This window comes from Drepanopeziza brunnea (assembly GCF_022702325.1).
Source record: "Drepanopeziza brunnea f. sp. 'multigermtubi' strain 214-2 chromosome Unknown ctg19, whole genome shotgun sequence".
NCBI classification, from domain to species: domain Eukaryota; kingdom Fungi; phylum Ascomycota; class Leotiomycetes; order Helotiales; family Drepanopezizaceae; genus Drepanopeziza; species Drepanopeziza brunnea.
The window spans coordinates 404,740-426,826 of NW_027094082.1; the positions used below are offsets into that span (position 1 = coordinate 404,740).

The window sequence follows — 22,087 nt, forward strand, 5'->3', positions numbered from 1 at the left end:
ATCGCCGTGATGAACTGAAGGTCCAAGGGCCAAGGACAACCAACGTATATCCGGATATCACTACTTAAAAGGTCTCATGAACTCTCAGCACTTAACAAATACCCTGGTATCCTAAAACAGACAGCTCGAACTCCACCGTCTCAAGCACCATGACCATAAACACCAAATAAAACACTATCCTCCCAGCCCTTGCCCAGCCCAGCCAATATCCCGAGAACATCCCTTTTGAGTTGTCTTCTTTCTTTATCCCAAGACATCTTCTACTTCCTAGCCACGGCCCCAAAATTCGTCCTGGCCTTTTTCTGCACCCCAGCGGTGCCAGCATCGGTATCGCTGTCATCGCCTCCAACCGCCTTCTTGTTCTTCTTCACTGCTCCCCCGCCCACCTTATTCCCGCTCGAGGTACTGGTGGGCGTAGCTGCGTTGGATCCCGAATCGCCCTTGAGAAATGTAGCGGAGAGGGGCGTAGGAGCCGAGGTGGCCATGGGGGTTGAGGATTCGGTTTCGGGAGGTGTTTCCTACAATCGCGACGCCGTCGTCAGTCATGGTTGCCCAGCACATCTCTCATCTTCATCTTCCCTCATGTTCCCTCTCTGGCATCCTCCACCCTTTGCAGCCCACAAAGCCCCCCCCTCCGCCCTCTCAAACTGCTCAGAAACATACCACCAACCTCCGTAGAGTAGAGGAGCCAAAGCATGAGAGAGAGATCGAGGAAAGAGACACCGAACCCCAAAACCAAACCAGAAAAAAAAGAAGAAGAAAAATACACCCGGCCCCTCCCCCCAACCCACCTGCGCATTTCCAAAACTGACCGAGCTCCCGCTGAAGACGCGCATGCTGTCCTGCACCGTCATCTTCTTCTTGACCAGGCCCGCGTTCTTGACATACTGCTCGAAGCCCGTGATGATGTTCCCCGCCGCCGTGCCCTCGAGGTAGCGCGTCTCCTTGTCGCGGATCTCGTCCTCCTTCTTGCGCAGCTGCTCGTCGAGCCGCGAGCGCTTGGCCAGGAGGTCCTTGAGCTTCGTCCGCGTGTGCTCGTAGTGCGGGATGCCGCGCGTGCTGTTGCTGTTGCTGTTGCTATTGCTGTTGTTGTTACTGTTGCTGTTGCTGTTGCTGTTGCTGTCTTTTGGCTCGCCGGAGGTGGACGGGCCGCCGGGAGGGGGCGCGGCCATGCTGCGAATCGGGGAGTTGGTGGCGAGCTGGTGGGGAGAGGTGGTGGGGAGGGGGCGATGGATTGATTTTGTACTGGGATGTGGATGTAACTTTTGGACGTTGTACAGCTCCGTTGGTAGTACTTGGATATGGGTGGAATGAGCTCCGGGCTTCCCTACTTATCAGAGCCTTAAACTTAACTTTACTTATCGTGATGGCGTACTGGGCTGGATCTTGGCAGGGCGTAGCCTCAGTGGGGGGGCTTTAAGAGTTGGGACGGTTTTGGGTATCGTGATCTGCTGTTGCTCTACAGAGTACTGTAGTAGAGGTACAATACAGTGGCAAGGTTTGAACTGAGCCTCTCAGTCTCTACAATCCAGTCTATATCCTACTCCCATCTCGGGTATCTAATACACGTCTCTGAACATCTCTACATCTTTTCCCTCTCTACGTCTCTTTAAACTCGTATGAGCTTGTAGACTCTTCAACCAAAACCTCGATCCTCCCCTCCTCGACCTCCTTCCCCCCAATCCTGAGACCAGCCCTCAACACATCCCCCGGCTTCACACTCCCCACGCCCTTCGGCGTCCCCGTCAGTACAATATCTCCCTTCTCGAGCGTCATGACTTTCGAGATATCACTCAGTATCCTCGGGATCTGGAACAGCATCAATTCCGTGGAGTCTGCCTGCTTGCTCTCTCCGTTAACCTCGAGGTAGAGATCGACTTTGTGGGGGTCGGGGATGGCGGATTTGGGGATGATGTTGGAGATGGGGAGGAAGGTGTCGAAGCCCTTTGCTATGGACCAGGGGAGACCCTTCTTCTTAGCTTCGTTTTGGACGTTGCGGGCCGTCATGTCGATGCTCATCGCGTAGCCTGCCAGACAGAACCGTCAGCACAAACTCAATTGAAAAGGAGGAGGATGTGGAAACGAACTCTCGATGGAATCTAGAGCGCCTTTCAAGTCACCGGGCTCCAAGTCCTTGACCTGCTTGCCCATGATCAGAGCCAGCTCGACCTCATAGTGCAAGTCCACACCTCGGGGTCTGATGATTGGGCCAGCGCCAGGAGGAAGGATGGAACTTGGAGGCTTGATGAAGAAGAATGGCTGTTTGGGACGGGCGCTTTTCAGTTCCGTGATGTGGTCTCTACAAATTCGCATAAGTGCCCGGAGGGTTAATAGTGGGAGGTATTCCTACGCATAGTTTCTGCCAATACAGACCACCTTAGAAGCCTTCTTTAAGGAAGACGCTGAAGAGGTGGCAAGACCGCGACGGAAGAAGAGAGACATGGCAGGGAGTTTGGAGGAGTAGTAATACGTCCTTCCTGTCTCTGTATGTTGATGCTGAAGCTATGGCGGAATTCAACACAAGCAATGAACGTGCGGACCTAGACGCGCCCAGAGCACAGAGTGGGCTCAAGACCTACTCGTAAGTTGTACGAAGTAACGAAATTTTCATTGATTAATTAATAAATAACGAGCTCCTCCGTATATACAAGTTTCAGATCATTCACGTTCAGCAATGTATTTTCTAACGCGTTTTTGTGTTCAAATCTAGCCAAATCTCCTAAGCCTCGGACTTTGCACAATGCTGCAGTGTTCATATTTATAAATACCATCGTATCCACTTGTTTGACTTGCAATCGATTGCGGTGCTTCGTGCAAAGCTTTTAATTGGTCCGGATATCGGGGAAATATTACGCCGATCACGTGCTCCAAGAATAATTGATAACGAGTTCCAGCCGTTCAATTTACTTTATTACGAAAATACCCTCTATTGATTGATTGATTGATCCAGCACTACCGGTATCTACTCGTGTGACCAGCATGTCTGTCCCCATGTCGAAAATCGTCCCAAATATAGAATCGAATTTTCTAAATATACGCGTAGCCAGCCATACAGAGCGTTGCAAGCGCCTTCCCCGGACTATCCTGCTTTCGCGGAGAAATCAGTGACCCCCAAAGTCAAAATCAAAGTCAAACCCAAAGTGAAACTCTAATTTTACTACCGGAACATTCTCTGTAGGACATAAGGATAAACACCAGATGGTCCGAAATACCTACAAACATTCTTCTTTCTTCTTGCTTCTTCACGGCCATTCACGGAGACAATAACAATATCCTCACGGCTATTCAATTCACTCGCCGTCTCCGACCCCGATTCTAGCGTACCTATAAAACCACGAACTACCCACGATCTCCACCCCTCTTCCACATCTCGACAACCACAGGTCAGCGCACTCACACTCCCACTCATCCTCAAGATGGAAGGCCTCCAGATGGCACAGATCATTGCCGATCTGCAAGCCCTGCAGAACGCCGTGGGTGCTTCTTCTCCTCCTGCATCTTCATCTTCATCTTCATGCCCACCTGTTTCTTCCTCATCAATGCCTCCTCCCCCCAGCTTCCCTCCAGCTTCTGCTTTGTCCACAAGCATCCTCTCCTACATCTTCTGCCGCCCAGGCTTCTCGTCTCTGCCACCGGCTCGATTCGCAACTACGCAAATCCAGACACCAAAGAATGCCGAGACAAAGACAGAGACGGAAGTTAACACCACCGTCCAGGACCCCGCCGCTGCTCATGCGCTCTTGACGCCCATGAACCCCAAGCCAGCTCCGGTCAATTCCACCGGCACAGGAGCCTCCACTCCACAGAGCCGTCGAGATTCGGGAGCACAAGGGCCAAAGTACGATAGGATGGGACGTACGGTCGTCGCGCCGGGTAAACCACCGCCAAACTTCACGAGAGAGGAATCGGGTGCCAGCACGGGTAGCTCAGTCGGGATTGGGAGTGCTACCCCAGGTGGAGGGGCTGGTGCTGAGGTACGTTTGCTCTCTACCTGGTTTAGTGGTTGTTGTTGAGATAGAGGAATACATGCTGACGATATGGGCATAGATGGACGAAGACCTCAAGCGGGCCAAGACCCTCCTTGAGCTCTTCGAGATGCGCGGCAAGTTCAAGCACATGGGCGACACGGGATTATTGAGAGCCAAGCAGCGCGTTGATGATGGTACGCTCCCCGCCCCTATAAGAAACTTCATAGCGCCCCTTTTCCCCTTCTCCCAAGAATCCAAATCTGACAGTTACATCTAGTGGTCGCCAGACACGCCCGATCCGAGCTCGACTATCGCGAGAAGGAAGCCCGCACCAGACATCTCCGCGTCAACAGATAGAGGCACTGCAAATGGCGTCGACATGATGGGCCGTTCTTTCCACTTTTCCCATCCTTGCCCTTGGCACGATTGCACGGTTTCTGGGATAAACATAGGAAGCGAGGCGTCTGGTTAGGAAGAGACATACCCGGATTCTGAAGACTGGCGTTTGGTTTTCTTCTCCAGTCCTGGTGAAGGATGGGAATACCACTTTCCTTTCTGATTTTTGCATTTTTTTTTCTTGCTCGTTTTCCGGTTCCCGATTCAGAGCGTCTAGTGGACCGATACCTTCCTTTTGGTATGTTCGGCATTCTTCAGGTTACATGAAGCTCTGGGATCATAGAACAATACAGACTATGCATTCTCATTCTCGTTCTGTGATGCCTACTCGTAATCAACCTGGGCAAGCCGAAGTAAACGAGTCGATCTAGTATCGTAAAGGACGCATGTTCCAGTCACCCACCTGCATCACCTCGTCCCGGTCTCGATGTACCGTGATAGCCTACTCCATTTCTTCTAGCCGTGCCCTGGAGAGCTGGCTCGTCCGTCTTCATCACACCGGCAGTGGCAGTGGCACTAGACCCGACGTGGCTGCCTCTGGTACTACAGCCGACGTGATTTCTACGGGTTCAATGGGGATATCGTTGGCCAGGAGCTTCAGGGCTTTTGCGGTGGGCTTGGCTAGTTGCCGCCCGAGGACCACCGCGAGCACTGGTTCCCTCAAAACCCCTCCCCTGCATTTGCGGACACACTTCTGGCCTTTCCGGATTGCTTTCTTGCCCCTGTTCAGACACTTCTGCTTCTTACTGAGCTTGGGTAGCGGAGGCGGATCTAGGGTGCCGGTTATGTCGACTGGCACTGGGTAACGAGTTAGGGGTGGAAGTCAGTAGCGTGACGCAGTTGGGAAAATTGGCTTACTCGCAAGCCCGCTTGGGAGGTCGGGGACGACACCGTCAGGAAGGGGCGCAAGTACAGGAAGTCCACTGGGTGGTGCTTCCAAGTCACCAAGGTCACCGGCGACATTGCCAGCAGTTGAGACTGGGTCAGGAACTGGGTTGGAATCGGATTTAGGGTAGATTGGGTCTTTAAAATTGTCAATATGACCATCGGTGGATATCTCCGACAGCTCAGGTCTTCTTAATCTGGGAGTAGCCGGGGCAGTGGCCATTGCAAGGGGACTCTGACTACGCCTAGGCAAAGAGTCAACAATTGCCATGCGCCCAGAAATTTTGGGACAATTACACTTACGGGCTGATAGGTCTTTCAATATCAGGTATGAATTTGTCTTCAAGAGTAGCCGAAGGTTCTGGGAACATTGAAGAAGACGGAGAAAACCCTTGCGAATGGTTTGGGAGGTTCCACCATACAGGCCGCTTCTGGCGAGAGTCTGCAGCCGAGTCGGCTGCCAGAGTAACAGAAGAAGCTGAGAACATGGGAGAGCCTAGCGGGGACATGTCCTCGGCGCTGTTGGTAAGCCTCCAGATTCGTGGGGATTGGCTGAACGCATAAAACGAATCAAGCAGGACTGGGAGGGTCTCAAGTGCTGGGGATAACGCGCGAGATGTGCTCACTTCGGTCTGTCGGTCTGCGTACTTAGCTCCGAAAGGATGGCCTTTTCCTTTTCGACTCTACGGAGCAGTGCCAATTCCTGGGACTGTGAGTCCGACTCTGATTTTGACCAGGCCTTTGGTCCGCGGACAACGTCAATGCGGAGCTGTGTAGGGTTCCCTACAGCGAGAGCTCTGGCCGATTTGCTTCTAGAGAGAGGTTGGAGCCCTGTATAGGCACGGAATCTCGGCGACGGAGCACCTTCGGAGAGAGAGCACGTACGACGGGACTCTTGCTTCGTTTCCAACTGGACGACGAGCTCGTGGACGAAGCCTGCTGACACAGGGACACTGGGCTTGGGACGAGAGGAAATATCAATAGGAATGAGTTGTGGCCCAGCGAGGTTACGAGTGTAATGCATAACTAGGAGGAATACATGTTGTTAATGTTTGAGGAGGAGGAGAAGAGACAAGGGAGGGATCTTACCGACCCGTGGTTGTGGGGCGGTGGGCAGCGGCAAAATCATACAAGGAAGGAGCGATGTTCTCTCTCGCGAGCCCGACGCTAAATCAACTGGCCATTGCAGAGAAGCTGGGAACTTTTACAAGTGCCAGCTCGCAAGAATTTCGGATCCGCATCGAGATCCATCCTAATTCTCGTTGCGGATTTTGATGTGCCCATAAGCCGTGGGAGACTTTCCACAACTCTGACATACAAGTCGAGGCTATACTGATAGTCGTCGCAAACGCAAAGAATTTCGAAACCATGCCTCTGGGATTTGCAATATGACACCAACTCTCTCAGGGTCGTCGAAACACCCAAGCTCAGAGTCAAAGCACTTGGTCTGTAGTTCGTCGAGACATTCTTGGTCCATATTCAAGTGGACTCGGAAAGTATTTTGGATATTGACAAACCGTGAGTCGGAACACTGGAAAGATGCCCATCATCTCGCAGGCTCATCACAACTGTCGAAATATATAAAATGATCGACGAGTCAATTTTTCATAATTCGCAAGTGGAGGATCGAAACTTTCCTCTTCGATTAAAGAGTCGAGGATTCATTGGAGCCTCTTACATACCTACCAATACACGTTCAGGTTTCATTGTTAACGTTTCAATCCTGCGATATTCAACCCCTTCCGTAAAGTCGACAATACTATTCGGATCGAACACTAGGGAGCTGCTGTATTAAATTCCCTTTAGATTTCAATGGGAAAGAAAAATGGTACAAACATTACTGCACCAACTTCGTGTCTTCGAGACATTATCATCTTTGCAATAGTAGCCGGGCCGATCTGATCCAAGTGACGATATATATAGGTATCTTTTACTTGTATAGTCCGCCGCATGCTCCCATAACGATATCTCTCATAGATGTGCCCACTGAAGAATCGCCAAATCAAGATAGCTTGATGCCGCACGCCCCTTATCAAACATGACTTGAAATATTGGCTCTTTGAAGTCAATGGCAGGCATCTGCAGGTTTCTCAAAAGTCGGAAGATTCCTAAACTTCAAGCTCGTACTTTCTAGAGTGGAAAGCTTGAAGCTTGGAGAGAGGTCCAAGCCCCAAGCCTGAAGAAAGTTCCCATGAGATGCTAAGAATTCCTCAAAGATGATATTTTAGCATGATCTATTGGATGAGAAAGGATTTCAAATCTCAATGGAGTTTCCAAATGTGCCCGTCGCAGAGTCGCACTTAAATTGGCGGCTCAATTCGCAATTCGAGGACTATCTGAGACCAGATCCAACCTGCTTATTATTCCCTTCTCGTAAATACACACCCTGGGATGGAAGTCACTTGTTGCGAAAAGGAATGAAAAAAATAGAAAGTTTACCAGGGTTTCTCTTCTTTCTCTTCTTCGTCTGGGGAATAGACAAATGTCTCGGGTAATTGGGTGATCGAGTCGGTCGTTAGCGCTCCAACTCGACAACGTGAAAGGAAAGCTACAGGCCAGTTCTCCACGACATCTCTTGAAGATGCCCAAGGCCGAACAAGCAGGACAATACATAAATGTATGTTTGCATAATAACAATAGAGGATGATGTTAGACTACCCAGGTACTTATGCAAATATGCAAGGCATTTAGCGAAACCTCAAGATGTTGGATTCGGTGGTTGTTGTGAACGAATCAACGTCAGCTGCCAAACTCCTGAAAATGATCAGTTTACATAATAGTAGATATACAATATTTTAATAAGGAAATGTTTAATCATATTGCATGATAGTGAGTGAGAAAATTGTATAGGGAATAGTGCCGTGCAGACCTAGTCCACCAGTTTGACAAAATAGGAATTCCAGTGTTTGCCAGTCCCCACACATGGCCTTTAAAGAACAACAAGCATGAATAGTCGATAATTTGGGTGGATAAAATGGTAGATGTCCCTCAGTGAAATAGTAAAGAATCACAGGAGGTTCCTAGAATGAACCACCATAGTGCATCGAGATCGGGGGTTCACCACAGCAGGAAAAGAAAAAAGTCGCTTAACCGTTCAGCCGCGTGTGAAGTGGAGGTTGAAGATTGGCGCTTGTCGACTAGCGCCACTACTAGCCGCATTCAGCCTCGTGACAGTACATTTACTCCGTAGGTAGATATCTTTAACTTCACGCAGCGCCAGGATTCCTGCCCCAACAACACCACATCTTTACGCAAATCACTCATCATGGCGAGCAGCGTAGATGCGAAGCTGTTGCGAACGACGAAGTTTCCTCCCGAGTTCAATCAGAAAGTCGACATGCAAAAAGTCAATGCTGAGGTGATGAAGAAGTACGTATTCGAGCTCTCTTCTCTCGTGGAGAATTCTAATCGATTTGAAGATGGATCGCAGGGAGGATTTCTGAGATTCTGGGCAATGACGACGATGTCGTGATTGAGCTATGCTTCAATCTCATTGAGGGTGCTCGATTTGTACGTTGGTAATACCGTTCTTGGGCTGTGCCACGCTGAGAAGTTTCACAGCCCGACATCAAGAAAATGCAGATACAACTCACTGGATTTCTCGATAAAGATACGGCCCCGTTCTGCAAGGAACTGTGGAAGCTCTGTTTGAGCGCGCAAACGAGCCCGCAGGGCGTCCCGAAGGAATTGCTCGAGGCGAAGAAGCTGGAGCTGATACAGGAAAAGGTATGTTTGTCACCTCGGGTTGGGAGATTTCTGGCTGACATTGTCACAGATCGAAGCTGAAAAATCCGCGGAAGAAGCACGCATCCGTCGGGAAGAGGAGCAACGCCGTGAACGGGACACCAATACTATTCGCAACCGTGAGCGCGGCGAACGTAGCGATAGAGGGGATAGAGGGGATCGAGGGGATCGAGGGGATCGAGGACGCCGTGGAGGACGAGGAGATACATGGCGAGGAGGTCGCAGCGATAGAGACTTCGATCGTGGATCAGGCAGAGGAGATAGGGATTTTGGTCGCGGGGACAGTGGCGGAAGATGGGATGACAGAGGTTTTGAACGAAGGGGCCAACGGTCAAGATCGCCTCGCCGGAGAGGTTCTAGGGAACGTCCAGCGTACCGAGAGCCCCCGAGAGTTGATTCCTACGTTCCAGGTGGTCGGAGTGGGAGGAGAAATGATCGTAGACGACCATCCTCCTCTGTATCACGATCGCCATCTCCTGCAAGACCCAAGTCAGGCTCTCGCACACCTCCACGCCGACGAGCACGCTCCATATCTCGATCTCGATCTCGCTCCCGCTCGCCGCCTCGTAGACGATCGAGGTCACCAGATCGACGAAATTCATACCGTGGAAAGGGTGGTAGAGGACAAGATCGTGGAAAACGTCGAAGATCGCCGACTCCTTCTGATTCCTCCCGCTCTCGTTCTCCAAGACCCACCAGACGTAGAAGATCTTCCTCAACTGTCTCCCGATCCCCGCCTCCAAAGTCTCAAAGATCCCGACGCATCGCTAGTTCCCCCTCAAGAACTCCTTCAATCTCCAGATCACGAAGCCGCAGCCCTCGCACTGTCACGGTTCGCAGTAGAGAGAGGGCTGAAAGTACGCCAGCCCGGGATACTGATGATGATAAGCTCAGATCTGGAAGGGGTCGTGAACGTGACGAGCGTCGGCTAACTAGGAGCAACAGCCGGAGTATAACGCCGCAACGCCGTCGTCGAAGTCGCTCCAGAAGTTCTAGTCGTAGTGTGAGAGACCGAAAGCGTCGCCACTCTTCGGTTGAACGTTATGAACCATCAAAGAGGCGACGAAATACCTCTTCCGCTTCTGCAAGGGATAGAAAGGCTGATATTGAAGAAGAGAACGACAGGGACTCATCACGACGAGAAGAAAGCAAGAATGCTCCGCCCGACGAGGTTGGTAGTAGCTCGTAACTCTCGGTGCTTACCTTGTCAGCGGCGTGCCTTTTGCTTCCAACCCGGCTGACGTATCTGTGGGCTCCCAGATGAAAGATCCTAGGAGGCAGGCAAATGAATTGCGAGAGAAGTTACTCAGGGAGAAAATAAAGAAGATGAGGACTATCGGTGCCGACTCGTTTAATGCGAAGGCTAACGCGAGTTGAGGTTCCTAATGAGTACATTCTGCAGGATAGGTCTAGACTATGTCCTACGTAGTAGAAGAAGAAACTAGGTTCTGTCGATTAGAGATTTCTTCTGTTTGGGGGTCACCCTACTGCCGTCCGCATAGTAGCTTCCACCCAAGCCGAATGAATCACTCACGAGCAAAGATTTTGCGGGCCTGTTGCTTCACCAAATCGTAGACTGAGTCCATGCCAAAAGATTTTTTCAATATGGGAAACTCTGCGGCTAAAGAACTTCTTAGCTTCCGTACCTTGTACATAGCTTCCACACGTGCCTGGTACGGATATGCTTACTTCACAATTTGTCGGGTCGAGCGCGAGATTATATCCTGCTGGTATAGCTCACGGCTTGGAAGCGAGGACACGGAAGTGAGAACTCAAAGCCGTATTTGAGAGTGGGAGTGGTATGGAGGGGGTGGAGGAGTGTCTCAGTTGGGTGAGCGTTGATGGGGTGCCGTACTGGGTAACGTTTGGTACGGTAGGTACTGAAGGGTTATCTCGTGGTTACTATGAGAGGCGGATGAGCATGAAGGTGAGGCTTATAAGCTATTCTACAGCGTTAAGGGTTGAGTTGAGGAAGAGTGTGTGGCTTCAAGGAGGCTGAGTATCACAAGTCGGCATTTGAGGAACCAATGGCTTACTTACTACTTTACTTCACCGAGAGCTCGGGCGCGAGAATATACTACTTGTTTTTACGACTGTTGGTGTGATGCTGCTGAAATTCGAGAACCTCTTTTTGGGATGTCCTCGGTTGCTTGCTGATCAGGAGGGTAGGGGGGCCTGGAAGGTTGTGCTCTGGGCTGATTTAGCGAGGATGTTAGTCAACAATAAAAGTATCCAAGTCTGGTGATTTCCGGATAGTATATCAAAATTGGTTGTTCCATTCGCAAAGTCTTTAATGCTAATCGTTACAAGATTTTCCAGACCCCCTCTGGAAAGCTTGCTACTTTTCTTTTTGTAATGGGAGCATTGAAAGGTTACTGCTAATTCGCGACATACCGTAGCGAGATCTGGAGTGATCGACTCGGAAATGGCTGGACGGGAAAAGCATCTGCTCGTGGAAGTGGGCATTCGATGTCAAAACTAGAGTTGGTAGGCATGTAAGCTATCGCTTTTGCTCTCTTTGCTCGCGAGGTAGATCAGGAACAGACCTTCGTTTATGTGTCTGTAACAGCACCTGGGAGAATAGTTGGATTCAATGCCAGCCTCATGAACTATGTCCTTCAACACGCAGGCAGAGCATCATGTCACGGACGAGTTGCAACTCGAGGAAACAGAAAGTCCATTGTTCCGAGTCCAGGGAAACGAATTCCTGCAGCAGGGAAGATATTTCAATCATCCAGCCGCACCATCGATCTATGGACGAAGTCACCGACGTGCTGGGGACATGGTACTCACCAGTTGAAGACTAGTCCGAGCGGGAAGGTTCTTCCAGCAGCGATGATTTCCCCAGTTGCTGGGTTCTTGAGGACAGAAAGAGATACATGCTGAGTGAGCGGCGGGCCTGTGGAAGTCCAGCCTGCTCTTCTCGGCCCTGTACTCTACATAATGGGTTATCTCCAATCGAATGCTCGATATCGGATACGTACGGGTAACGGAGCACCTAGCTGGTCACGGGCAGCGTTCGATGCCATTGTATCCTTCTCTGGGTGCTGCCGGCAGGATTGCAAGCTTCGACTAGGAAGCATTGCGACTGTGCTGGAGGTCTTTATGGACGCGCCCTCAGCGGTGCCTTACGTCCAGGTAGCTTACGCATACATGTAAAATTGGAGGACCGTTGGAGAGAATATACGTCAGATCTGGGAAATCTCATGTCACTTCCAGCCACGCCTATTGTGGTCGAAGTGCTCGGAAGAGCTAAGCGCGGATCCGGTGTTAGCTATTGCGGCGCAGATCTTGACCGGGCCGGTGTAGTGTCTTCAGGGCGGAGAAGATGACTCGTCAGGGTATGGGCTTGTTCTGACCTGTTTGACAGCCGAGAATAGCAGCAGACATGCGCAGGTAGGAAAGTTCAAGTTCTGGATTAAACCTGGGGATTCTGAGCAGGTGTTCACAAGGAAGGACGAGGAGACTATTTCGATAGCCTAAAACCAAGACTAAGCGAGGCAAAGTTGTGATGAATCCTGGAGGAAGTCAAGCTATCGCGATTTTTTTCCATGTGCAGATCTCAGCAGGATTACCGGACAAGAGTCTCACAGCTTCGGCTTCTCCTTCGTAAACTCAACTTTGTTAACACAAGTCCCCACGCCCTCCAGCGCGACCTCCACCACATCACCATCCCTCAGCCACTTCTGCGGCTTCATCCCCATGCCTACTCCCTGCGGCGTGCCGGTAAAGATCAAATCACCTGGCAATAACGTCGTCCCCTGAGACAGAAAAGCAATAGTCTTCGCCACGCCAAAGATCATGTCGCGCGTGTTGTTGTCCTGTACTGTCTGGCCATTGACTTTGGTAGAAATGCGGAGGTTTTGGGGGTCTGGGATCAGGTTCTTGGACACAATACCAGGGCCGTAGGGCGCCCACCCGTCGAAGCCTTTGCCGAGAGACCATTGCCCGCCACCGTGCTTGATCTGCCAGTCGCGGTGCGACACATCGTTGCCGATCGAATAGCCCAGGACGTAGTCGAGGGCTGAGGACTCGGGGACGTCAGAGCAGGGCTTGCCTATGATGGCGACAAGTTCACACTCGTAGTCTAGACCGGAGCCTTGCTGTGCGAGAGGATGAATGGGGATGGGGTCTGTGGGCCCGGCGAGTGAGGTTATGGGTTTGTACTGTGAGATAGTGTGTGAGATATATATATATATATATATATATATATATATTTACATTAGTCTTGATAAGCGAAGGACAAGGGACTTACGAAGAGGATGGGGAATTTGGGAATGGGCATGTTGGACTAGGGGTTGTCAATATATATACATATCTATTTCTTTGTATGACATGAAATCAAGTACGGAGACACACCTCCTTAGCATGTTGCTCATAGTTGAGACCCAAACATCGCACAGTCTTGACATCTTCCAGCGCTAGCGGGGCAAGCAAGAGTCGAATATCAGCAACTTGATCCGTGACATCGTGTTTTCCGAAGATAGGACCACGGATAACTCTGGCTTGTGTTGCCTCCGCTATATCTGTGACTCCCTTGGGGAGGATAGCATCGCCGTAGTATGTCCTGCCGTCCTTTGCAAGGAAACGGACGAGTCTCTGGAGCATTGTGACTTGTGAGTTTTGGTTGCAGAGAAGAGGGGGCCTGGGGTTTGACTTACGGAAAATGATGACATTTTGCCGATTGATTTCTGTAGATATTCAGAGAGGCAGAGTGTCCAAGTTCACAGATTTTGCTCCTGGAATTATTGTCCTTTTACGAAGTATGTATTGGTTTTTCTATCACGTCCAAATATCTGTCACTGGACCTCCCCCACCCCCACATTCGGCCGGAGCTTTTGATCCCTGCAGCTTTTTCGGAATGGAGCCGTCATGCAAAGTTCACTTCGTACTTATTGACCCTCTCAATTTGCGAACATCAGGATCTCCAAGAGCAATTACGACGTCCAGATTCAGCATGAGATTATCCGGATTACAGAGAGATGTGCTGTCGCTTTATCGGCAATGTCTGCGGGTGTGCAGGACGAAGGGTGAGGTGAGTGGACTTCGATTAAGAAATCAATCATTTCACTGACGGTTGAAGGCGCGGATACACTTTGAGAAGTATGCGAGGTTAGTAGCCTTCTGATGGCATGGTTGATTTTTCCTTTGGCTGAGTTATATCAATAGCTAATTGTGCTAGGGATGAGTTCAACAAGACCATAGGCCTCGACAAGAAGGATTTCAGTGCTATTGAGTATCTGATGCGCAAGGGGCAAAGACAGCTCGAGATGTACTCTTCTCCTAGGATCAAAGATATACGATGATTGATAAACTCCGCTGGCACAGTTAATGTTTCCATGAGACTATGGTTACATCTCAAAGACCTGGCTTGTTGAGGGTCTTATTCTGGAGGTCCGCACCCGCTATCCATACCATTTTCAAGGCCAATTTTCAAAAATTTCTATAGCCCTGGGACACTCGAAATTTCAAGTCCTAAGAGTTTAAGAAAAGGTCTACCTACGCTCAAGATACACTCGGAGGCAAGAGCTATGGAAGGAGCAACTTCCTCAGGGTGAGACCTCGACCCCTCGTTCCACCAAGCCAATTCTCCTCGTTTCTCTACCTAAGATGAATCCTTACCGGCTCTTTTCGTAATCTACGATGCTCAATCATCTTGATATTCATTGGAAGGGCTATCCTTATCACCATCTGCCACGAATTCGCGTCGTCTCGACCCGTCCTGACTCGATCCATACTCGAAGCTCAACCAGTTCTGAGCAGAACTCCAAAATCCTCAGGATCCCGAACGATAAGGAGAACAGGAATTGGCCTTTTGGAATACAATTCCGTCGTCGACGAGCACCAGCCTCGAGAGCTGCTTCCTACGTCGTGCGCTCTCAAGGACGTGCTTCTGTTCGGGCAAGGCACAGTATAGAAGTTTTTAGGCGGGCTATATCAGGGGCAGAACCTGCAAGCGAAGCCACTACTGGGGCCACCTTTGGGTCCGGATATCGTGCCTTAGCGCGGCGGACTGTATTCCGACCAGAATCCCCTGAAGACTCTGGTTTTCACTCAACCGACGGTCCGGCAAGCACTTCTGCGAGACGGGTGAGACCACCTAAGAAGTCCGAAGCCTATTCGTTGAGGAGTCTTTCCAAGGCGCCCGCATACTGGACAGCACCGTATCCGCAGAAGTACTCGTTCAATCCTGATCGATTATACTCTGCCCAACACTCGATACCCCTTCGGAAAGCTAGTAATCGCATTTCTACGCAATTGTACGTACTGATAAACTCTTGACAACCCAGGATCTTCTAGGGACACATTTTGTTCTGTTTCGGAACATCCCCATTCATGATAACGACTGACGTCAAGGTAGTCTATCCAATCCAGAGAGGCGTATATCGTCTGCCCGGCCTCAGTTCAAACAAAATACTCTCCGAAAACCGACCTCACGAGTATCGTCAGGGCGAAAAACCAAGGGTGTTGGCTCTCCAGAGTTCTGGGAAGCCGTCCAGGATTACAGTCGAAATTCCAAAGCTCATGGACGATCTTCTGCTTCCCTAAAGTCTATTGTCCAGACTCTGGTATCAGAGAGCGCCTCTCGCAGTCCCAGCCAGAAAAGAGCGCTTGCCAGGTTTACCAAGGGAATTGAATTGTATTTGCATGCGGCAAAGTTACCTTCTAGGGAATCTCTTGTGTCGTCACCTTCATCGACAAGCATCTCGGCACATACTATTCAAGAGCTCAAGCCTTACATATCAGAGTTCCGAGCAGCTGGGCTCTCTGTCACATCGGCTGAGCAGAAAGGAATGGCCGTATGTAGCGGGGAAACCCATTTACTCCAATCCTGTATTCCCAGGATCATCTCAAGAGATGTCCCGGTACTCCCTAACATGTCGATTGTGATACTGACACGCTCGCTATATAGAAGTTGCCAAAGGGCTTGACGCCTCCACCAACACCCTCGAAAGATGAGAAGGTCGAACAAAAGAGATCATCGCCTGCGAAGAATAGCTACAAGGCCAAAGTAACCCAAGCGAATACGCAAAGTGCTTCGAGGAATAAACATGCATCCTACGCGTCTCAGTCTACGGGCAGTACTGTCCTCGGCTGGACTCCGCCTCACGAAAGAAGTTATGGTCGACCGAAAGTTAAAGCAAAATCGCCATCCGAAACTTCATCCGATCATACAATCATTGGGTTTACTCCTCCGCACGAGCTCTACGCTTCACGGAGGCAAGCGCCGGTAAGGCCTCCTCCATCACCACCTCAGCCGACGACGAAGAAGTCTCTCCCATGGCTCAGCCGACCTGAGTCTTCACCTGAGAGATCTCCCACTCAGAAAAGGAGTGTTGTTTCTACGAAGGTAGAGGAACGGAAATTCTCTACTCCTCTTACTGGCTGGGTCGAAAATTTTGATATCGTCGAGTCTCTGGATAAGAGGAAGGAAGATGTCCTTACAGGGAAAGGTAAGTGCTTTATTTTTTTCTTTTCTTTCGACTTCTCGGCTTATTGCTCTGCATGGCAAATGTGTTATGTCGTGAAAGCTATACTGTGTGGTTCCGAAAATAGTTTCCCGTAGTTCTCTTACTGATCTGGCAATTTACAGACCAGCCTACTGTTCCTCCTCGACCTACTGAAAAGAGCAGACGGGTAGATCGTGCCCAACCGGCTTATGAGGATATGGGAACGCAGACAGAATTTACTACAGCAGTCTCTCGCCATGCAGACCAGTACAGTCTCGAACGGTCTCCGCTCCTTAGCGATCCTAGCAATAATTTTTCACTGAAGGCAAACCAATCCAATGCTGATTGTGTCCATCAGTCCGAGGAGCCCCTTGTCTCAGCTCCACCACAGAGATCATCTCGGCCATCGAGATTGATGTGGAAAAGGGTGGGAGAGGGAACGCAAACCATAGGCCCTGATTCTGAGCCGGAGCCAGGCTCTGGTGTTCAAGAGATGAAGCCCATAACCGACCACATCAAAAACCCTTCATTCCAACCTGATGCAAAGCCCGGAGAGCGCACCCGCAATTTTTCATTCCTAACGGCGCCCACTCAACCAGACGGATCTTATCAGGCACCTCGAGTATACAGAAGTCACCCAAAAAGTATTGAGGAGAGGGGGCGAAAGTGGACTCAGGTTCTGATGGATCCAGTGGAACCCAGTACTCATCCTGCCAAACTTGAGTGTTATCAGGCCGGACGAAATCCACCGTCTCCGCCACTATGCACCAGGTGTGCGCCGCCACCAGTATGTGCTCAATGTGCTGGACCCTTGGATCGGTCAAAGGTGCAGCCAGAACCTCAGCTATTTCCCGAGCCGAGACCACAACCAGAAGCCTCGCACCCTGTGACGAGTCGGATGCATGCTTGCACTGCGAGAGGATCTATCCAGTGTCAGCAGTGTTTCCCGTCGAGACAGGTTTCTGCTGCTATATCAGCCACTTCCGTTTCCCCGGTGGAAGTACCACCCGTCGAAGTATATTACATGGATGCGTCCAGCAGATCAACTCGGCCAATTCTTCCTGCCACAGCTTGGACAGGCCCGGAGGAAGTTCCAAGTCCTCCAACCGTGGATAATGTACTACCCGAGTCTCCCCGAAGTTATGCTTCTCCGGAAAGAGCTCAAGTGCAAAGTACGGTCGAAAAGGCAATAGAGGAACTTGCCAAACGTAAGTCTTCACAGAGCTCGTTTTGCATTCTCTTGACTGTCCCGAAAACCCCTGACGACATGTTCGCCCTCCTCCCTGACAACGGCATTGTAACAATTGCTGATGCCCGTCGTGTAGAAGAAGCTGTCGCCGACCCGGTGAAACGACGTTCCCTGCCAAGACTCGGTTTCAGGGCGGAACCGACGTGGAGGCGCAACGTCCCTGCAGATGAGGTAGCTTCCCTGACAAGCTCGGCTACGGCGTCCTCGGTCGATAGTTACACTCCCAAACCTGGCGAGTTAAAAAATAAGGATGTCTTCAAGGGCTTACACGTAGTCACAGCTGCCGCTTGCGACGAGGATATTGACAGATGGATTGAAGAACAGACAGGATCCAGTGTTCGAAAGTTCCTGGCCGCTCTCAGCATCTTTGACAGGCTCGGGGTCAACACGCTGTCGGGCGTAGCGAGACGAGCGGCGAAGCAGAGGCGAGACAAAGTCAGAGCTTGGGAGGCGGTGAGGGAGCGGAGACGGCAAGAACAAGTGGGGATTGGAGAGGATTTTGTTATTGGGGATCAGGGCGTCTTTGTTGAACCGGCGAGTGATCTGAAGAGCGATTCTGGGGCCGAGGGTGACGAGGAGCGACACGGTGGCTATGATCCGCCGGTTGGCCTTTAAGAAACCGGTGGGAAACGAGGGGGGGGGGAAGGGGGTGAGACTGTCATGGCTTCCCGATGTATTGGTAGCGCAGGTGACCTTGCCGCACCGGTCAGACTGGGGGCCCATCCAATCTGCCTTGATGAATGAACGCATTTGTCTTCTCTCCCTGCTCGGCCTACTGCTTACGAATCGTGGGATAATTAGGGAGTCAGAATTGGGTTCAATATTTTCCCATCGGGGTGGGCTAATGGGCTGATGGGCTGATGGGCTCTGGCTGCTGATCCGATCCGGGGTGCGGGTGTGCCGGTGTGCAGGTGTGCAGGTAGTAGTAGTATATGGGTGACTAGGCGAAACTGGGTAAGGAAAAGGGGAAGGGGAAGGAAAAGGGGAAGGGAAAAGGGTAAAGGAAAATAAAAGGAAAATGAAAGGAAAATGAAAAAGGGTAAAGGAAAAAGGAAAAAGGGTAAAGGGTAAAGGAAAAAGGGGGGATGAGCCTCGACGCTAGTGAAGCCTGTACTGTAGGTACTGTAGGTAGGTAGGTAGGTAGGTAGGTAGGTATACTACCGGTACCGGTACTACGTACTACGTACGTACGTGCGGAAGTGAGATGAAGTGAGATGAAGTGAGATGAAGTGAGATGAAGTGAGATGAATCGAATGAAGCAATACGGTATTTACTGTATTTACTGTATTTACTGTATTTACTGTATTTACTGTATTTACTGTATTTACTGTATTTACTGTATTTACTGTATTTACTGTATTTACTGTATTTACTGTATTTACTGTATTTACTGTATTTACTGTATTTACTGTATTTACTGTATTTACTGTATTCAACTCTGTGGGGGTAGAGTACAGTAGTACTTGGGTATATGGGTATATGAGGGGATGGGTATATGAGGGGATGGGTATATGGGTATATGGGGGGATGGATGGTTTTTACTTGAGTGCTTGGTTGGTTGGTTGGTTGTGCTATGTGCTATGTGCTATGTGTGTGCGGTATGGTGGTGAGTGAGGAAGGCGAGTGAGGAAGGCGAGAAATAAGCCTTTCTGGGTGAGAGTTGGGGTGAGAGTTGGGGTTGGGATAGGGGATGGTGGAGGGGGCAAGCTTGAAGGGGGGGGGGGAAATATGGATTGGAGTGTGGTTTTTTTTTTTTTTTTTTTTTTTTTTTTTTTTTTTTTCTGAAGGAGAGGAGGGGGCGTTTGTTTGCTGTCTGCTGCCTGATTTGAGGAGTTTGATATACGACGGCCTCAGTGGAAGCGTGGGCTGCTTGCTACGTAGTAAATGTACAAGTCCGGTACGGTAGTACTTGCGGAGGGGCGGGATGTGGATTTGCTACCGGTACTTGTGTCCCGTGACGGGTTGGTTGTTCTACAGTAGGTAGGTACGTAGCGGTAGGTAGGTACCGGTAGTAGAGCGCTAGTCGCGGTGGCAGGCGGGCAGGCGGGCAGGCGGGCTGGCGGGCTGGCTGGCTGGCAGGCTGGCCTCTCCTTCCCGCGCATGTCTATATGGGAGGCTTGGCGACCTCGATAGCGTTATACTACTACTACCTACCTACGTATCAAAGAGTCTCTTTTTTAATTTAGGCGGTGTTTTTGATTTAAGCGGTGAGCGTTTCGATGCTGAGTAGCGGTACCGTATAGAGCTCTGTGTTTGGATTTAGGTACCCTCTCTCTCTCTCTCTGGTACCGGTCGGCAGAGGAGTTTTTTGATTGCCGTTTTTGGTTGGTGTTTCATGGTTGTTTTGTAATATATAGATATATGTATGTGTATACTACTTACTATATTTGTGTGTGTGTGTGTACGCTACTTGATTGGGGGACGGAAGCTGTAAAGGCTCTTTGATTGTGATCGTCATCGGGTGGGCTTTTGGCTTCGGCTCTGGCTTTGACTTTGACTTTGGCTATGGCTACCTACCTACTGTACTGTATGGCTATGCAGAGAGGACCCTTCTCCGTTTCCCCACTTTATGGACGGGGACCTGTTTCTTTTGAAGGGTTTTTTTTTTTTTTTTTTTTTTTTTATCAGTGTCCGTTTTCCGAAGGCAGGGAAGCGAGGAATATTTGAACGAAACAATGGATAAGAGCGTCAAGTCTCTCTATCTCTTGGTCCTTGTCGTTGTTTTTCTTTCGGACTTGGAGACATTGCGAGGCTCTATCCCCGGTGACCGAGAGAGGTTGATACAGGTAGTTATACTTCCTAGCTGTCCAGAGTAGATGGATGGCTTCGGCTGCCAAGGAGAGTGGCGCGAATCAAATTTAACCTATCTCCGTCGTAGTCAGTGCGCATCTCTTATACTACTATTACAGTACGGTAGAATTCCAGGGATAGGGGTCAAGGGGGTAGTAGGTAGGTACTACAGCCTACTACTACTACTACTTGCAGCCTACTGACTACTACAGTCCGTACTGTACTGTCGCGCAGAAAAGCCAAACTGTGAAACTTGATTCCCAAACTGCTTCCGAACCCGAACGTCTCTCATCCCAAATCATCTACGTAGTATATTTACGGCGGCGGCTATTGCTGCTGCTGCTGCTGCTACCCGGGGCCAACGTTTCAGACCGTTCCATCCGATCCAATCCTGCTTCACGCAGGTAGAGGCGGTGCACTCTCCTTGTAGTAGGTACGAAGTAATACCACTTACCCTCCTCTGCTGGGCGAGCCGCGAGCCTAAATTCCGGAGAAGTGGAGAGGGGTCAGAAAAAGCGGGCGCTCCCTTCTTTTTTTTAAAATTACCTCGATAATCTCTGCCTCAAACGAACCCGTCTCCCGTGCGGCGTGCGGGTGAAGACGGGCCCTCAGCTCCAGCAGCCACGGCGCTTGGTCGGATCGGGACTGGTGCCGGAGGCCAATGACGACAGGTTGGCGGACCGGGGTTGGCTGCCCGGGGTTGACGCCGACTCGGCAGGTGCCAGCCAGCCAGCCTGCCAGCCTGCCTGCCTGCCTGCCTGCCTGCACTGCATCCTAATAATAAGCTTCCGGGGGGGGAAGGCGGGGCATGAACGGCTGCGATGTCATGCGGTGTCATGCGATGCGATGCGATGCGATGCGATGCTTGATTCCGAGCTGGTAAGTTAGCCAAAGGTTAGGTAGGTAGGTAGGTAGGTAGGTCTAGGTACAACGTACTATACCACGTACGTATAAGTACTGTCTACCGGTAGATGCTCCGTAGAGCCCGGACTACGATTGCAGTCGAGTGCCAGGCCAGGCCAAGCCAGATATAGATACTACAGTACATACTACGTACATACTACGTACATACTACATATGTCTTAGATGCCCCCTGGAGAGCCGCCCCTCCTCTTGCCGATTCTTGGGGACGGCCTTGTCGCACCGGGGACGGACGCATTCTTCCTTTCCTCCGTCTTTTCGATCCCGCCCCCGTCCTCGCTAATACTGTATACGCGCGCAAACGACCCACCGATATATATAACATATATTACATATATTACATATATTACATATATTACATATATTATACATATTATACATATTATACATATTATACATATTATACATATTATACATATTATACATATTATACATATATGTATATAGACCTGACCTACCTGACGAGCCAGAGCTATCCGACCGGCAAGCACGCCAGTGGAGAGAGCGGAGTGGTACCTAATCACCTCTCGCGCCCGGGAGAGTGAGTGGTGGTGATGGAATTGAAGAGGACTGCGCCGTACATCCTCCGTACAGCGCAGCAAGCGAGTCTGGTCACGGAGTTGTCAGGCATTCCGAGTACCTGCAGCAACTGCTGCAGCAGGCCGCCGCCGCCTCTCCTCCTC

The 22,087-nt window shown here is 50.4% G+C and overlaps 8 protein-coding genes across 8 annotated transcripts; 4 read left to right on the top strand and 4 right to left on the bottom strand.

Annotated features, from left to right (window-relative positions):
- Positions 1 to 260: 260 nt before the first annotated feature.
- Positions 261 to 1,172, bottom strand: L3040_008878 (uncharacterized protein; the record flags this gene model as incomplete). Its single annotated transcript, XM_007292638.1, has 2 exons — positions 261 to 518; positions 792 to 1,172. 2 exons carry the CDS (start codon positions 1,170 to 1,172, stop codon positions 261 to 263), a joined length of 639 nt encoding a protein of 212 aa, XP_007292700.1.
- Positions 1,173 to 1,599: 427 nt separating this feature from the next.
- L3040_008879 (uncharacterized protein) lies at positions 1,600 to 2,442 on the bottom strand (the record flags this gene model as incomplete). Its single annotated transcript, XM_007292639.1, has 3 exons — positions 1,600 to 2,027; positions 2,088 to 2,299; positions 2,351 to 2,442. The coding sequence occupies 3 exons, from the start codon at positions 2,440 to 2,442 to the stop codon at positions 1,600 to 1,602; spliced, it is 732 nt and encodes a 243-aa protein (XP_007292701.1).
- Positions 2,443 to 3,416: 974 nt separating this feature from the next.
- On the top strand, positions 3,417 to 4,325 carry L3040_008880 (uncharacterized protein; the record flags this gene model as incomplete). The annotated part of the gene is made up of 4 exons (XM_066155749.1): positions 3,417 to 3,473; positions 3,717 to 3,974; positions 4,048 to 4,162; positions 4,246 to 4,325. The coding sequence occupies 4 exons, from the start codon at positions 3,417 to 3,419 to the stop codon at positions 4,323 to 4,325; spliced, it is 510 nt and encodes a 169-aa protein (XP_066010042.1).
- A 532-nt stretch (positions 4,326 to 4,857) lies between these two features.
- L3040_008881 (uncharacterized protein) lies at positions 4,858 to 6,273 on the bottom strand (the record flags this gene model as incomplete). The annotated part of the gene is made up of 5 exons (XM_007292641.2): positions 4,858 to 5,162; positions 5,223 to 5,494; positions 5,553 to 5,847; positions 5,898 to 6,080; positions 6,135 to 6,273. The coding sequence occupies 5 exons, from the start codon at positions 6,271 to 6,273 to the stop codon at positions 4,858 to 4,860; spliced, it is 1,194 nt and encodes a 397-aa protein (XP_007292703.2).
- Positions 6,274 to 8,514: 2,241 nt separating this feature from the next.
- On the top strand, positions 8,515 to 10,370 carry L3040_008882 (uncharacterized protein; the record flags this gene model as incomplete). The annotated part of the gene is made up of 8 exons (XM_066155750.1): positions 8,515 to 8,618; positions 8,669 to 8,759; positions 8,811 to 8,975; positions 9,025 to 9,112; positions 9,219 to 9,850; positions 9,939 to 9,982; positions 10,083 to 10,164; positions 10,254 to 10,370. 8 exons carry the CDS (start codon positions 8,515 to 8,517, stop codon positions 10,368 to 10,370), a joined length of 1,323 nt encoding a protein of 440 aa, XP_066010043.1.
- Positions 10,371 to 12,580: 2,210 nt separating this feature from the next.
- On the bottom strand, positions 12,581 to 13,669 carry L3040_008883 (uncharacterized protein; the record flags this gene model as incomplete). Its single annotated transcript, XM_007292643.2, has 4 exons — positions 12,581 to 13,159; positions 13,249 to 13,284; positions 13,353 to 13,592; positions 13,655 to 13,669. 4 exons carry the CDS (start codon positions 13,667 to 13,669, stop codon positions 12,581 to 12,583), a joined length of 870 nt encoding a protein of 289 aa, XP_007292705.2.
- Positions 13,670 to 13,950: 281 nt separating this feature from the next.
- L3040_008884 (uncharacterized protein) lies at positions 13,951 to 14,299 on the top strand (the record flags this gene model as incomplete). Its single annotated transcript, XM_007292644.1, has 3 exons — positions 13,951 to 14,028; positions 14,077 to 14,105; positions 14,176 to 14,299. 3 exons carry the CDS (start codon positions 13,951 to 13,953, stop codon positions 14,297 to 14,299), a joined length of 231 nt encoding a protein of 76 aa, XP_007292706.1.
- A 337-nt stretch (positions 14,300 to 14,636) lies between these two features.
- L3040_008885 (uncharacterized protein) lies at positions 14,637 to 18,308 on the top strand (the record flags this gene model as incomplete). The annotated part of the gene is made up of 4 exons (XM_007292645.1): positions 14,637 to 15,253; positions 15,355 to 15,793; positions 15,907 to 16,447; positions 16,588 to 18,308. The coding sequence occupies 4 exons, from the start codon at positions 14,637 to 14,639 to the stop codon at positions 18,306 to 18,308; spliced, it is 3,318 nt and encodes a 1,105-aa protein (XP_007292707.1).
- Positions 18,309 to 22,087: the final 3,779 nt, after the last annotated feature.